This window comes from Boleophthalmus pectinirostris, unplaced genomic scaffold (assembly GCF_026225935.1).
Source record: "Boleophthalmus pectinirostris isolate CB_2022bp ecotype Guang Dong unplaced genomic scaffold, ASM2622593v1 HiC_scaffold_2, whole genome shotgun sequence".
NCBI classification, from domain to species: Eukaryota; Metazoa; Chordata; class Actinopteri; order Gobiiformes; family Gobiidae; genus Boleophthalmus; species Boleophthalmus pectinirostris.
Window position 1 is genome coordinate 25,895,679 of NW_026571152.1, and position 14,870 is coordinate 25,910,548.

A 14,870-nucleotide genomic window follows, 5' to 3' on the forward strand; every position below is an offset into this window, starting at 1 on the left:
TGACATTTTAATTTTTTCGTTCGTACCAGGAGCATGTTTCAACATGTTAAACTTGTTCTTCAGCAGCGCCTCCTTGAGAATAGACTCTATGTTAAAGCTGAGAAGTGTGAATTTCATGTGTCCTCTGTTAGTTTCTTGGGGTTTGTTGTGGAGAAGGGGCAAATTAAGTCCGACCCAGCTAAGATCCAGGCTGTGGTTGAATGGCCCACTCCTACAAATAGAAAGCAACTTCAAAGGTTTCTGGGATTTGCTAACTTTTATAGGAGATTCATTCGTGACTATAGTAAGGTTGACATCTTTGAAAGAACCATTTCTGTGGTCAGCTGAGGCAGAGACAGCCTTTGTTAGGTTAAAGAGTCTTTTTTGTTCTGCACCTGTTCTGTCCATCCTGATCCCTCTGAACAGTTCATTGTTGAGGTGGATGCCTCGGACTCTGGCATCGGGGCAGTTCTCTCTCAACGCTCCACTTCAGACCAGAAGCTACACCCTTGCGCCTTTTACTCTCGCCGATTGACCCCTGCAGAGAGGAATTATGATGTGGGCAATCGAGAGCTGCTGGCTGTTGTAATGGCGCTGAAAGAATGGAGGCACTGGCTGGAGGGCTCTACTCAACCATTTTTGGTATGGACTGATCATAAAAACTTGTCTTACCTTCGTTCCGCCCGCAGGCTCAACTCTCGACAGGCTCGGTGGGCGCTCTTCCTGGGCCGTTTCAATTTCACCCTTACCTTCCGTCCTGGGTCCAGGAACATGAAACCTGATGCTTTGTCCCGTCAGTTCGCCACCTCTATGGATTCTCCTGAGGAACCCATTTTGCCTGAGACCTGTATAGTTGGAGCAGCCCTCTGGGAGGTTGAGAAGGTGGTCCAGGAGGCCCAGGTGAGTGACCCCACGCCTGAGGGATGTCCTCAGGGTCGCCTATTTGTTCCTCCATCAGCTAGGTCGGTGGTGCTTCAGTGGGGTCATGCGTCCAAGATCTCCTGCCATCCTGGGTTCCACCGCACTCTGACCTTGCTCCAGCAGCGCTTCTGGTGGCCATCCATGTCGTCTGACACCAGAGACTTTGTTTCTGCCTGCTCCGTTTGTGCTCGTAGTAAGTCCTCTCACCGTGCTCCAGCTGGACTCCTCCGCCCTTCCTATCCCCCATCGGCCTTGGTCGCACATTGCGGTGGATTTGTTACTGGCCTCCCACCTTCAGAAGGTAATACCTGTATCCTTACGGTAGTAGACAGATTCTCCAAATCTGTTCATTTCATCCCACTCACCAAGCTGCCCCCATCTTTGAATGTCCACCCTGCCTTTCATGTGTCTCTCCTTAAACCTGTTTCCACGAGTCCCCTGAGCCCTCCAGCCGAACCACCTCCACCCCCCCGGATTATTGACAACCATCCTGCTTTCACTGTTCGGCGTTTGCTGGATGTCCGGAGACGGGGCCGCGGTTTCCAGTACCTAGTAGACTGGGAGGGGTACGGTCCTGAGGAGCGGTCGTGGATCTCCCGCTCCCTTATTCTGGACCCCCAGCTACTTAGACTTCTATACTCTCCATCCGGACAAGCCTGGTAGGACGCCAGGGGGCGTCCCTTGAGGGGGGGGTACTGTTAGGATTTGTGTTTTTTGTTCTCTCCCCCTCCCTTTTCTGTTTCAGAGCTTGAGTGTGGCAGGGGGCGTGGCTGGCTTTTTCCGGAGCAGACGAGACACACCTGCAATCAATCCCTTCATCTACCTCAGTATTTAGCCCTGGTCTTCTCATCACCACTTTGCCAGATAATTCCGTCCTGTTCGGTAGCGTCACCAGGCTCTTGGATTAATTCCCGTATTGCTTCTTGTTTTGTCCTGGATTTACCTACTCCTGTGTTCTCCCAGGTGTCTCCTGATCGTCTGCCTTTGCCTCCGGAGAAGTTGGCCAGCTCCCTGCCTCCTCAGCCTGCCTGCGTTTGTACAATAAACTGCTTAAACTTGACTTTGTTCCGATTCTGCTTTTGGGTCCCTCGTCCCCCACCTTAACAAGCATTCTAATATAAATAAGAAAATATTGGCTCTTTAATTCTGCCTCGCACTGTTTTGATTCACATGGAGTTGGACACTGTCCCAGCAGCTACAGTACACCCTGGACAGTTGCCAGTTCCTCCTGTTTGAAGTTGTTTTGTTATTTGCAGTTGTTGTTTGTTTAAGTGAGATATTTTTGGGAGTGGTGCTGAAAAAGTGCAAATGCTCAGAAAAAGCTACTGAATAAAAATAATTCAGACACTAAGAGTGCTATTTTGAAACTTAAATATCAAGTAAATATGTTTGTGTGCATAGGTTCATCCAGTTGAAGTATAGTACACCAATACAATGAGTACACCTCCTGTTTCCCATTTCTGTATTGGGGCATGGAGAATGATGTTTTTTCTCTACATATGTTAACATTTGTATTGGATTAAAACAGGTTAAGTGCTGGTCTCTAGTAGGTGTAGTTCAAAAAGTAGGTGTAGTTCAAAAAGACAGTGCTACAAATATGACAAAAAATATTTTCATTATTCGGTAATAAATTATCTTAATTCTCTAAATTGGTTAAACAAAAACTAATATTCTGATTGCTTCTTAACCTTACCTTGTGACTGATATTTTCAACTTTCTTCAGAGACTCCATTACATCCTGAGGACCATTACCAAAAATATATAGTTAAATATTGAGTGAGCTTAGCTTAAAGTTAAGTCTTCCTCATTATTCACCCCAGCTCTGGTCAGACAGAATAAAGAGTAAAATCATCATTTAATGTCATCTACAAATGGATGACCTTGAATATAGATTTATTCTTTACAGACTTGGACTTTAGAATCAGAATAAGTTTTATAGCCAAAGTGTACAAAATTCACAAACTACATACACAAACTTGCTTTGGTGTTTATAATAATGTTATAATACAGAGAAGAAGACTACTTTGTGAATCTGTGAGCTACCTTCATTCTCCTATGCCAACTTCAGACCTTTTCAATAAATCAACCACTATAATATTTTATAGCAATACCAAATTATTTAGTATGAAACTACTATCAAATCAGATACTGTCAACACAGTGCACTACTCTGTAGTGAGCCGAAACACACGTCGCCCTCTGCTCCTACTTGAAAGCAGACATATTGGCCAACTGATCTCTATCTGTAGTGAATCCTGATGAAGCATAGTCTACATTATGATCATGACAGTGTCCGCAATGACACAGTCATAGAATACTGTCAGAGTGCCCCCATCTCTCAGTGTGTTTCTCAGTGAAAGCCCAGTGGAGGGACAAAGATATCTTGAAAGGGCTGCTCTGATCTATGCGTCTGGCAACAGAAAAAAGCCAGCTGAGTCGGACTTTGCAAAAGGAAACAGCATTTGTACACAGTGTTATTGCATAGCAACATGTGCAGGAGACTCCAGGGCTTCAGGCCTAAACTTTAGAACAACAACAACATCCTGTCCCAGCTATGAGAGTCACTGAAACAGACATGAGAATGGTGTCCACTGGTTTAGTAGTTTTATCTGTTGAACTGACAATGTGTCCTTAGGTAAACACCTCAGTCTCATGCATGTAGTACATTAGCCTGGCTGTGGCTGATTGACTGTTGGTGCAGAATGGCAGTCACATCTCCACCACTCTGCCCTGGGGCAGCTGGGGAATCAGGAGTTATTTAACACCAGGTTGGACTGAAAAGTGCATGATGAATGTAATTGAAAAGCACTTTGAGAAGCTTGTGAAGTATGAGGTACGTTACAAATCTGAGTTATGACTTATGTGTTCATTTGGAAAGTAATCTGGATGGCTATAAGCCTATTCATATTTCTTTTACTGTATGCACTAAATACCCGTGGAGTATAATTTATCAGTTTTATAGTTTTATATTATTGATTTTTAAAATGGCTTGACTGCCATGTAATTCCAACTGTGCTATTTTCTTGTTTTCTTAGTTTTCCAGGAGAGTCAATTTAGCTATCAGATAAGACTGCTGAATTTTGTTATTCTAATTAAGAATAGGGAGTAGATTAGACCAAAAACCAAAGAGGGTCCTACTGAGGCATACTTGTCATCTCAGTGGCTTAACAGAACATCATCTTGACATGCAAACCACGCACTGGAGCTGGCTCCAGTTTCCTGCAGCTCACAGCTTGACTAAACAGGTAGAGGTTGGTATTACAAGAACTGTGATTAATGACTGTCTAATGAGTAAATACATCACAGAATCTCTCGAAGACATTAAGACATTAAACAACTTAATTGTGGTAGTTATTAATCACATGTCCAGCAAATAAGTTCAGTTTAGGTAGAAATTTAAATACAAATTATATATTTTATTAATGATTTTATAAATAAAAATTGGTAGTAAGCCTTACCATGAAGAATGGGCAATAAAACATTTTGTATTAAAGGCTTTCAAATGTCATTAAACGTGCACTGTGTAACTTTTCTGGAGAGGGTCCACAACCCGTTGGTCTCCATGGAGATGTTAGTGCTTTGAATGAAATTGTCAACAGTATGGTGTTAATCTGGTCTGTCTTACATTTATTCAACTACAGGTGTTTAAGTGCTCAAAAATATCTTAAAAACATTCATTCTTACTGTGAGTGGGGTCCACAAATCTAACTTGTAATTTTGCTTGAAAGTCTCCATGGAGATTCTTAGGTTTATGGCCGTACTGTTGAACATATTAGGTATGTGTCCATGAAGACAAGCAGGTGACAGCCCCTCCACCACACACAATGCACTTTAACTGCAGTTCATATCAAATAATGGAATTTTGAATCACTTTTTCAGTTATGTGCCACTCATGGGTCCTGCAGTAATCCTTTAAAGCCCGTAAAGGTAAACCTAAAAACATCTGTCAGATCTATTTTGCTCACAGCTCTCATTTGTTTGAGGTGCCATGCCAGGGCAAAACAGTTGATACAGCTTTAAATAGCCTTTGGTGTAACTTAGTCTTGAGTGAAAATGCTCCTGCTTCATCACTTGAATTGGATTTGGATCGTTTTCAAGTGGATCAGATAAAATAGTGTCTGTGCAAATAAGTGGGTGCTATGGGGGCATGGACATGGGGTCCTGCTGAGATTTGTCCACTGTCACACAGTATGAGAGCTTTGATTTCACTTTAGTCACTTAGATGGACAGGTAGGATGTTATGTTTTTAACCTTTGCCTTACAGATCTAAAACAAAGCTAAGATGCTCAAAATATTAAAGACACTGTAACTTACAGAGTAACCCTCATCTGTTTGAATCCATGTTATGGATTTGACAGGAATTTCCCCTAGAGACCATTTAACTTATCCTGTCTTACATTTATTCAGTTGCAGGTGTTTTGATTGCTTTCCACGGATCTGACCTGTAACTTGGTTTAATTTAGTATTGTGGAACATTCTAGGCAAAGCAATGATATATCCATGAAGACAAGCAGGTGGGGTTACCCTTCAACAAAAAAGTTTAAACAATATAAATTTGACAATGGGAAGAATATATTTTCACCCAACAAGCAATCATTTGTAAAGATTTAAAATGTATTGTAATAATTGCATACATGATAATGATAAGAGTCAAAAAATCTAATGTAAATTGTAATATAATGTAAAAATTTTATCAGTGTATCAGTATAATCTTGTTTGACTTTTCTGGTGAAAGTGAATCCTAGGCCTCTCGGCGTCCTCTGACGTGAGCAGCGATCTATCACCGCTCAGGCTGTAACATGAGTTTGCATTGATAGTCTGAGCACTTGTCATGCCGCCCTGAAACCCAAGCACTTCTCAGGCTCACTGCCCGTTTCCAGGACAGACACACAAGAGCAAACCGAGAGAAGCCAAGTGAGCCATGTCTACAGCCACTGCTAATGAAAAGTACAACAGGACAATGAATTGTACTATATGAATTGTAACAGTTACTGTATTCTAATACAAAAAAAAAAAAAAAAAAAAAAAATCAATTATATACTTGGGTCTTTTAAATTATGAGGTCCACAGCTGAACAGCTGATCCTCTGTCAGTAAAATCAGTGGTTTAGAGCAGAATTCATATTTTGGACGAAGAAATTTGACTATTGTTTTGTTTTAAATGGCAAATAGTCCATCTAGTCTATTCATGGTTGGGAAATTAATATGGAAATCCATTTGCATTTTGTTGTTTTCTTTGTTTAAGAATAAAATCAAAGCAATGATTGTGATTGATCAGAACAAGGAAAAAAAATCTCCTTGCCCCTGTAGTTGTTGTAATCCTGCAGCAGTTGAGCCAAATTTATCTTCTGCAAATGAAAAGATCTAATCCAGTGGCTCTCAAACTTGTCATATCAAGTACCTCCTAGAAACATATTTGGTCTGTCAGGTACCACCAGTTCTAAACCAGGTCTCAAAGAGGAGCAGACTACATCATGTCTACAGTGGTTCTAAACAATCCAATCCACTTTATTACTATAGCACGTTTTACTAACAAAAGCAGTTTCAGAAGTACTGCTCATAGTGATGTAAATTTGATTAACTGAAAGAGGTAAAAAATTTACGCAAAAAAAAACCTTGTAATTGAGCCTACAGTAGACCTGCAGATGGGGCTATAAGCAATATGACCAAAAAAAAAGAATTATTTTTTCCCCTTTAATTTCATTTTGTTGTTGTTGTTGTTTTTGTTTGTTTGTTTTGTTTTACAAAAACAAAATAAAACCAGTTTCAATATTGATTTCATGACAAATAATAATTAAGAGATAAGATTTTTTTTTTTTTTATAAATATTATAATGTTGGCATTAGATTATACAGTTTCCTTCTCCCTTTGTCTGACATTTGTTCTGTTTAGTTCATATAAGTCTGTCAGTCCGAGGGGTGAATGAGTGCGATGCCGATGATCTGAAGCCTTGTACTTGGTTGTTTATATTTAAAATAATATTTACACCTTAAGTCATGAACTGTCATGAAGTTGCATTTGTTGCATGTATATTCTTGTTTATGGATGTATTATGTGTTAAATTGCCCAGTGAGCACAATGGAGAAATATGAAATGCCTTTTAATTTTGTTGATGGTATAAACTAAAATAGTTAAAATATCTTTTAAATAAACGTCCTCTTATGTGCATAAAAGTAACAGTAAAAACAGAATACATTTTCAAATAAAAATTCAATCTACTACATGTACTCACCATGATTTGTTTAACAGCTGCACATCTTCACTTGCAGAAGTTCTGGTCATGTCTTCTTGATCTGAAGGTAAAAAGATTTTTAGTTTTAGTAGAAACACATTCCTCATTCAATTTATAATGTATATTCAGATGTATATTTCAGTATCTTAATTTATATTTTATATTTTGTTAAAGGACTGTCTGAGTTGTCTCTTTCTCTGAAGGTGGATGCTGTAAAAATAGACAGAGCTCTAGAGTGTCAGCCACAGGATTAAGAAACTGATTCATGGTAAAAGTCCCTGGGTTGAGGGTCTCTGGGGTTAAGAAAGGCACGGTAACTTTAGTTAGACAAGTGTTCCATGTGTGGTAAACGTGCATGTTTAAAATAGGTTCCATAATCTTTCCTATAATCCACAAAGCCTAGCTCTAGCTCCAAAATAGTCAATGTATCCTTTATCAATTTAATGAGTGCCCAAGATAAATCACACTATCTCATCCAATATTTATCTCTCTGTTGCTAATGTATCTGTCAAGGATACAGGCTTATTCTGACATACTGCTATGAGTAATTATAGGTCTATGAGTATGAGATATGGGTTACTACAGTGAAAAGAATACTTAACCTCCAGGTACACAAATCCCAAACCAAAAAATAGTCTACCAAACAAGGAGTGAGTAAGAAGCAAATTTAAACCACAAAAACGATTCTAAGTAAGTTATCTATTTATATAGAGCTTTTCAGAGACAAATGTCACAAAGACGCTTTACAGAGCGTTATTCATTCCCTCCATACCTGGTGGTGGTAAGCTACAATTGTAGTCACAGCTGCCCTGGGGCAGACTGACATAAGTGCAGCTGCCAGTCTGTGCCATCAGGCCCGCCAACCACCACCATCACTCACACACACCACTTTCATACTAGGCAACATGGGTGAAGTGCCTTGTCTACGGACACAACATACTTGGCACCTGAGTTTCCCAGTGGTATCCCATCCAAGTACTAACCAGGCACAGCCTTGCTTAACAAGATCAGTATGGCCATACACTAAAAATATAATACTGTTAAAAAATGACAAAACAAAACAAAAAATAAGATGTAATAAATTATTAGCAGAGTGAAACACCTTAGTACTTACTTTACATCTGTATTAAATCATACTTATTGATTATACCTTAAAAAAAAAAAAAAAAAAAAAAAGCACCCACGATATCAATACTGACCCCAAAAATATCAAGAAGAAATCAAGTCATATGACATCATGTGACATCAAGAAGAAATCAAGTCATATGACATAATGATTCAAGAACTACAGTATTTTGATTACGCTAAAGTAATTAAGTCACAAACGCAAAGATCCATGAAATAAACACAAATTTTTTCCTACCTCGAGGAGGCTTGGGAGATGTCTTCCGGACCGGTAGGCGGCGGTAGAGCGCCTCGCCACCGCTGGACAGAAGAAGTGACATGAAGTTTGAAATTTCACCGGGAACATATTTAGCACATTTTTAACGATTTACAGGAGGAAAAACTTCGAATATTTATGTAAGTACAACACCACGCTATAGGTTTATACATTAAAACAATATATTTCTCGTTTTAAAAGCCTCTCAATGCGTTACTTTTCTAGGTTATTTTGCATAAGTGTCAGCACCACAAAGCACTCATAATATTGTCCGCATTTCGCTTTGTAAAGTGTTGTTGTAAACTTGTGTTACAGGACCATGTCTGAACTAGAGGACTTCTCTAAACGTATTCATGAAAGACTGGCTTCAATTCAACGAATGCTGGATCTGTCGATTATAGGTAGGCTTATTACTGTTTATTTAGTGCAACAACATGCACAAAACGGGTCATGATGTGCATTCAAAGCACAGCACTATTTTTTTTTAGACTTGCCTCAGAATAAGTTGAAAAAACTTGGTCAGGAGCTGTTTGCTATTGAAGGAATTTTAGACGAGTCTGAGAAATATGTTAATCGCCAGAGAGACCAACTTCAGCATCTGAAAGTAAGTCAGACACATAATGCTGATTTTTTTGTGAAATATTGCCATTTTATGAAGTATTTGGCATTTCACAGCACACCTTCTAAACATATCCTGGAATGTTAACATTTGATTGATTGATAGCATGCAGCAGTTTGCAGCCGAGTGTGAAGGGGCTGGGATGAAGATCAGCTCTTCTAAGTCTGAGGCTATGGTTCTCGACCGGAAAAAGGTGGCTTGCCCTCTCCGGGTGGGTGGAGAGTCCCTGCCTCAAGTGGAGGAGTTCAAGTATCTCGGGGTCTTGTTCACGAGTGAGGGGAGGACGGAACGTGAGATTGACAGGCGGATCAGTGCAGCTTCGGCAGTGATAAGGTCGCTGTATCGGACCGTTGTGGTGAAGAGGGAGCTGAGCCGAAAGGCAAAGCTCTCGATTTACCGGTCAGTCTTCGTTCCTACTCTCACCTATGGTCATGAGCTCTGGGTAGTGACCGAAAGGACGAGATCGCGGATACAAGCGCTCGAAATGAGTTTCCTCCACAGGGTGGCTGGGCGCTCCCTCAGTTACACAGGAGGAGCTCAGAGTAGAGCCGCTGCTCCTCCACGTCGAGAGGAGCCAGTTGAGGTGGCTCAGGCATCTGTTCCGGATGCCTCCTGGGCGCCTCCCTCGGGAGGTGTTCTGGGCATGTCCCACCGGGAGGAGGCCCCAGGGAAGACCCAGGACACGCTGGAGGGACTATGTCTCTCGGCTGGCCTGGGAACGCCTCGGGGTCCCCCCGGAGGAGCTGGAGGACGTGTCTGGGGTGAAGGAAGTCTGGGAGTCTCTGCTTAGGCTGCTGCCCCCGCGACCCGGCCCCGGATAAGCGGACGAAAATGGATGGATGGATGATTGATAGCATTTATATAGCGCCTTTCAAGATACCCAAAGCGCTTTACAGTTCATTATTCAGTCACTCCACACTCAGTGGTGGTAAGCTACTACTTTAGCCACAGCTGCCCTGGGCAGACTGACGGAAGCGAGGCTGCCAATCTGCGCCATCAGCCCCTCCGACCACCACCATCACTCACGCTCACACCAATTTCATACTAGGCAATGTGGGTGAAGTGTCTTGCCTAAGGACACAACGATAGTTTTTTTTGCCACTGGCGCCCCACTGTGGCACCTTGAATTCCTAGTGGTCTCCCATCCAAGTACTACCCAGGCCCAGCCTGCTTTTGGATAAGTCTAAAATATACAACATAGCAAATTCAATAATCCCATGCATTTGTTGAAGAGGTGAACTGAAGAGAACTAGAACGGAACCAAACCAAGTATCAGAACAAAACTAGCCATCAGTTGCTCTGGTTTCTACTTTCTAAATAGTTGTCCTTAAATATATATGTATACACATTGGTCAGATCTATACCCAGTACTAAAACAAATGTTGGTCCTATTCAAAGATAAATCGTCCATGCATGAGAGGTGTGAGTTTTCATCTTTTTGGAGTTGTAAATCTGCTTTTCCTGTTTTTCAGACACTTGAAAAATCATCACAAAAATATTTAGAGGACCTCCGTCACCTTCAGGACAACATCCCAGAACATTTGCCACAGAAAAAGAACCAAGTAAAGTGAGTAACAAACCAGTAATTCCTCTCTTCATAATATGATACAGAATGGATTCATTTTAGTCTTGAAACTGTTAATTATAACTTTTTAAAATGCTGATTATTATTTTACCATATGCATAGTTATATATAATTTATTTACCTCTGTAATTTTAGTGTAAGTGAGCCAGTAAAGGCCTATATAAACACAGAAGATACCCAGTCACGGCAGCCTGAGAAGATCAAAAAAGTTTGCAAGGGGTACATAAAGGAAATGGATTTCATCACCATCCCTGAGTATGAGAGCATCCCTCAGTAAGTACTGTAGCCATCTGTGACTATAAAACCATTTTGCACAAAGAGTGACCCCTAGGGAACGGTTGAGGTGCTTGCATTAATAAATAATAATGTTTTTGTTCCTGCAGGTATATGAAGGGGAGAGTGTCCTATGATCAGCTTAATTCTGCTGTGCGCTGCATCAATGCGTCTTTGTCCTCTAAATACAAGATACTGCATCAGCCCATGAAAACTCTCAACAACCGTTCACGCAAGTTACATCAGCGGTTTAAGGAGCAGGAGACCAAAGACACAAAAGGTAATGGTGAAACAACACAATAGTACACAGCTCTTGTTTGAATGGATCTAAATCTATTTTTAATATGTTTAGGCCAATTCTTCATTGTTGAAGCTGACATATGTGAATTTACTGAGACAAAGGTTGACAAAAGGTTTCAAGGGATTTTGAACATGCTGCGGCATTGCCAGCGCCTAAAGGAGCTACGAGGTGGTGGTATTACTCGCTATGTTCTGTTATAAAAATGTTTTTGTATAATTAGCGTTTTATACATTTTAAACCACTCAGCTTATGTAATAAAAATGTAAAAAGGCAATTGTGAGAGCAAAGAAAGTCTGACTGGTTACACCCCAAACTAAATAGACTTTACAATAACTAATTTAATTAGAGCATAGAAAACAAAGCAGAAATATTTAGTATTTTTTATTTATCTTTGTCATTTCACCAAAAAGTTTGCTGCATAACTACATCCAAAAGCATTCATTATTGTCGTCACTGTGCTCTATCATTGCTCAAGTGACGATAGTGTGACATCATCAGTGCCGCCATGACAACATAGCGCCACGGCATGGCTCAAACAGCAGGACAACATCTGACAGTGTTTCCCATCAGCAGTCATCAGTAAAAGCATTGTCCATTACCCCTGGAAAAGCAAAACATTGCACATCAATTTAAATAGCATAGCATCCAGTATCTTTCTTCAAATACCTTCTGAGAAACCAAACCCACCCACTAGCCCTGTCTTGAGTTTTACAATGAAAACTGTTATTCATGTATGTTTGTATGATTTCACAAAGTAAGACAAATATTGTGATGTATGTAAATATATGCTTAAGTTAAAGGTGCACGGTGCTAATTTTCTGGTGGTGAGTCCGCTACTTGTCACAATGGAGGTGTTATTGCTCTGCCTGGAATGTCCTATAATCATTTCCATCTAGCATTTATTCATTATAGGTGTTTCTATTGCTCAAAAGTACAAAGATTGCTTCTGTGAATAGAGGTGACTCTCCACAGATCTGAATTGTAATATAGCATAGTGCTGTAACCTGCTTGTTTCCCTCATGATGGATGGTTTAATCTATACAGTGGAACATTCTCAAAAAAGTAATAACATTTCCATAGAGATAAGCAGGTAGCAGACCTTCCACTAGAAATTTTACACAGTGTACCTTTAAGTCAGCAAATATGTGGGCAAAATGAATGTCTACTTGTGTAATAAATAAATAAATAAAATAAAATCTGAAAATAAACTTTTTATGAGGTTTGGAGTTCAGCATTCAATCCAACAATGTCTATGGTGCCATCTACAGGCTATAAACACAATTACAGAGCAAAATAATACATTTTTGGCTTCCAATTAAAACATTTTCTATAAATGGAAGTACAAAAAGGAAAAGGATCAAGTGACTCATCTTTGCACAGCCCCGTTCAGATCATAAAATAGCATTCTGTTTAAATTCATCATATACTTTATACATTTCCTTCTAACTACAGTCATATACTTTCATCGGCTTCACTTGTTTTTCCATTTTCATTGTACTTGGATAAATATCTAAAGCTATCATGAATTCATGTCTGCTCTGATCAACCATTCTCAGTATATTATCACTTAATGTGCTCTAGATAATCCTCTGTTTCTCCTCAGAAAAAATGAGGTCAGTTGGCTTTGACATTCCCTTCAGTAAAATTGCATTTATTTATCTATATAATATCTGCACTGGCAGTCAGATTAACCTTATACCATTCATCCACATTCTTGACTCTTTTTGACTCACTCTTTTCACGAGGCCTCTGTTAAAACACAGTTGTAATCTCACATTGTAGGCCCCATGGTTTCTGTCAGTGCTCCAAAGAATTTGCCACTATTTCCATGAATTCACTCACAGTCCTGCTTAAATGTATATTGTATATGTAATTCTATAAATTCAAAGTAATATAGCACATCCTTCTCCAAAGTGCAAAGTTGAAGTTAATAACAATTGAAGTAACCATTTTATACTGATGTACCTAACTCATTTAGTACGATATAATAGTATGTAATAATAGGACCACCCTAACCTCCATGTAAGTACATTGTTGCAGTACCATGTACTGCAAATTAAAGCATGGCCAAATGTTGATGAAATATGTCCTGCATACCCTCCCACGTAACTTGCATAAAACTCTTCATTAAATCCTCTGTTATGTACAGCAATACATTAAATTCTTACAGATTGGTTCCCAGTGACCCTCAATGTCTCAAAACTTTACCAAAATGTGGTGTCTACTTTCCATCAGCGCTAAAAACACAAAATCAAATACAGTAGATTACAGTAGACAAGTTTAAGTAAAATGTAGAAGAAACTAAAACAAATCAGTTGAATGCTAATGCCATCAGTGTGTTTTTATACAACTAAAAAGAGATAATTGAAATACAATGATTTGTTTTGTTTCTAGACTTGATACTAAAACTGGTCTAACACTAAACTGGACATTAACATTCTTAAAGCCAGACAATTTTGAGCTTGTTTTTGGAGTCTGTTCAAAATCAGACAGCAAAAAGTAATCCAATGATTACACAGTGATGAGTTCATTGTGTTTTGTTCAATGAAGGAAAATTAAAAAGACTGAAAAATATTTTAAGAAGTACAGAAATGCCATTGGAATCACAGACAACTATAAGCCATCGAGTTCTTTGCATTTTGCCTTAAAATATAGCAAGTGAAAGAGAAACACTTCTAGGTCTTTTTACATAAATAAATTCATAATAATTAATGCACAAAAGTAAAAGACAAAGTACACATATATCCAAAAAAATCAATTTCAGACGTTTCAAGACAAGATTTTTTGTCCTTTTGGGGTTTTTTTCATACACATATTAGTCAGCGCTAGATGGTCTACATAAGAAAAAGCACAGTTTGAAGTCCAACATCCTGGCTGTGATGGACTTATGTGAGAAGTCCCAAATACAAATGGTCCGGTCCAGAGGAGAACTGGACCAATGGCCAATGGCTGATTTATTCCGCCATGTGCTGGGCAGACAGCAGTTTGTGTTACGCTTTAGTCCGACTGTGGCTGGGTCGGTCCAGCAGCACGAGGGGCCTGCCATTTGGTGCCTTGACAGCACAAGTCTCCACAGAGTTGGGACTCACGGGCTCAGGAGCAGAGAAGATACAAGAGCAGATGTTTTTGAAGTTTTGCATCACTAAGAGAAGCAGTCCATGGTGTAGGGACAGTATGAAGAGCCAGATAGAGGAGCAGGAGGAGGACCTGAGCGGGAAATGAACGAGGGCAGGAATGAACCAAGAAAAGATGGCTGCCATACCACTAACACCTGCAAATAAAACAGAGGTACAGTGTTTTAATGCTAAATAAATAACAAACTATAATGTCAAATGTGTTTTTTTGTTTTTTTTGCGGCATCTCACTGCATTTAGGACTCGCAATAAGTACAGTACTGTATGTGTGCACTGTGTGTATGCAGTGTGTTAAAGAGTACTCACTAGAGTTTGCTGCTTGCACTCAGTGTCAGGGCTATGACACTTCAGCAAATTGTCTCCAGGTGTCGTGAGTTCTGCTGTAAATGATAAAAAGCACAAAACTGACAGTGAATACAGATGTACATTAAACGCTATTATATATTA

At 39.7% G+C, this 14,870-nt stretch overlaps 3 protein-coding genes across 3 annotated transcripts in view; 1 reads left to right on the forward strand and 2 right to left on the reverse strand.

Moving 5' to 3' along the window:
* LOC110169491 (cytosolic carboxypeptidase 4) overlaps positions 1-7,175 on the reverse strand; it is a 56,440-nt gene extending 49,265 nt beyond the window's left edge. The window contains exon 1 of the mRNA XM_055155889.1: positions 7,131-7,175. The gene's annotated coding sequence lies outside the window, so the exon portion shown is untranslated. The remainder of the gene's footprint in view (positions 1-7,130) is intronic.
* Positions 7,176-8,544: 1,369 nt separating this feature from the next.
* ska1 (spindle and kinetochore associated complex subunit 1) lies at positions 8,545-12,511 on the forward strand. The gene is made up of 7 exons (XM_020935033.2): positions 8,545-8,651; positions 8,827-8,912; positions 9,000-9,115; positions 10,603-10,697; positions 10,851-10,988; positions 11,099-11,268; positions 11,341-12,511. Coding segments are annotated over exons 1-7 (756 nt in total). The 5' UTR covers positions 8,545-8,649; the 3' UTR covers positions 11,490-12,511.
* The window catches only part of kiaa1549la (KIAA1549-like a), a 65,088-nt gene continuing 62,679 nt past the window's right edge, over positions 12,462-14,870 (reverse strand). Inside the window, exons 21-22 of the mRNA XM_055155942.1 lie at positions 14,730-14,803; positions 12,462-14,560 (exon numbers count right to left, since the gene is read on the reverse strand). Coding sequence (XP_055011917.1) covers positions 14,771-14,803 — 33 coding nt within the window. The 3' untranslated portion in view covers positions 12,462-14,560; positions 14,730-14,770. The remainder of the gene's footprint in view (positions 14,561-14,729; positions 14,804-14,870) is intronic.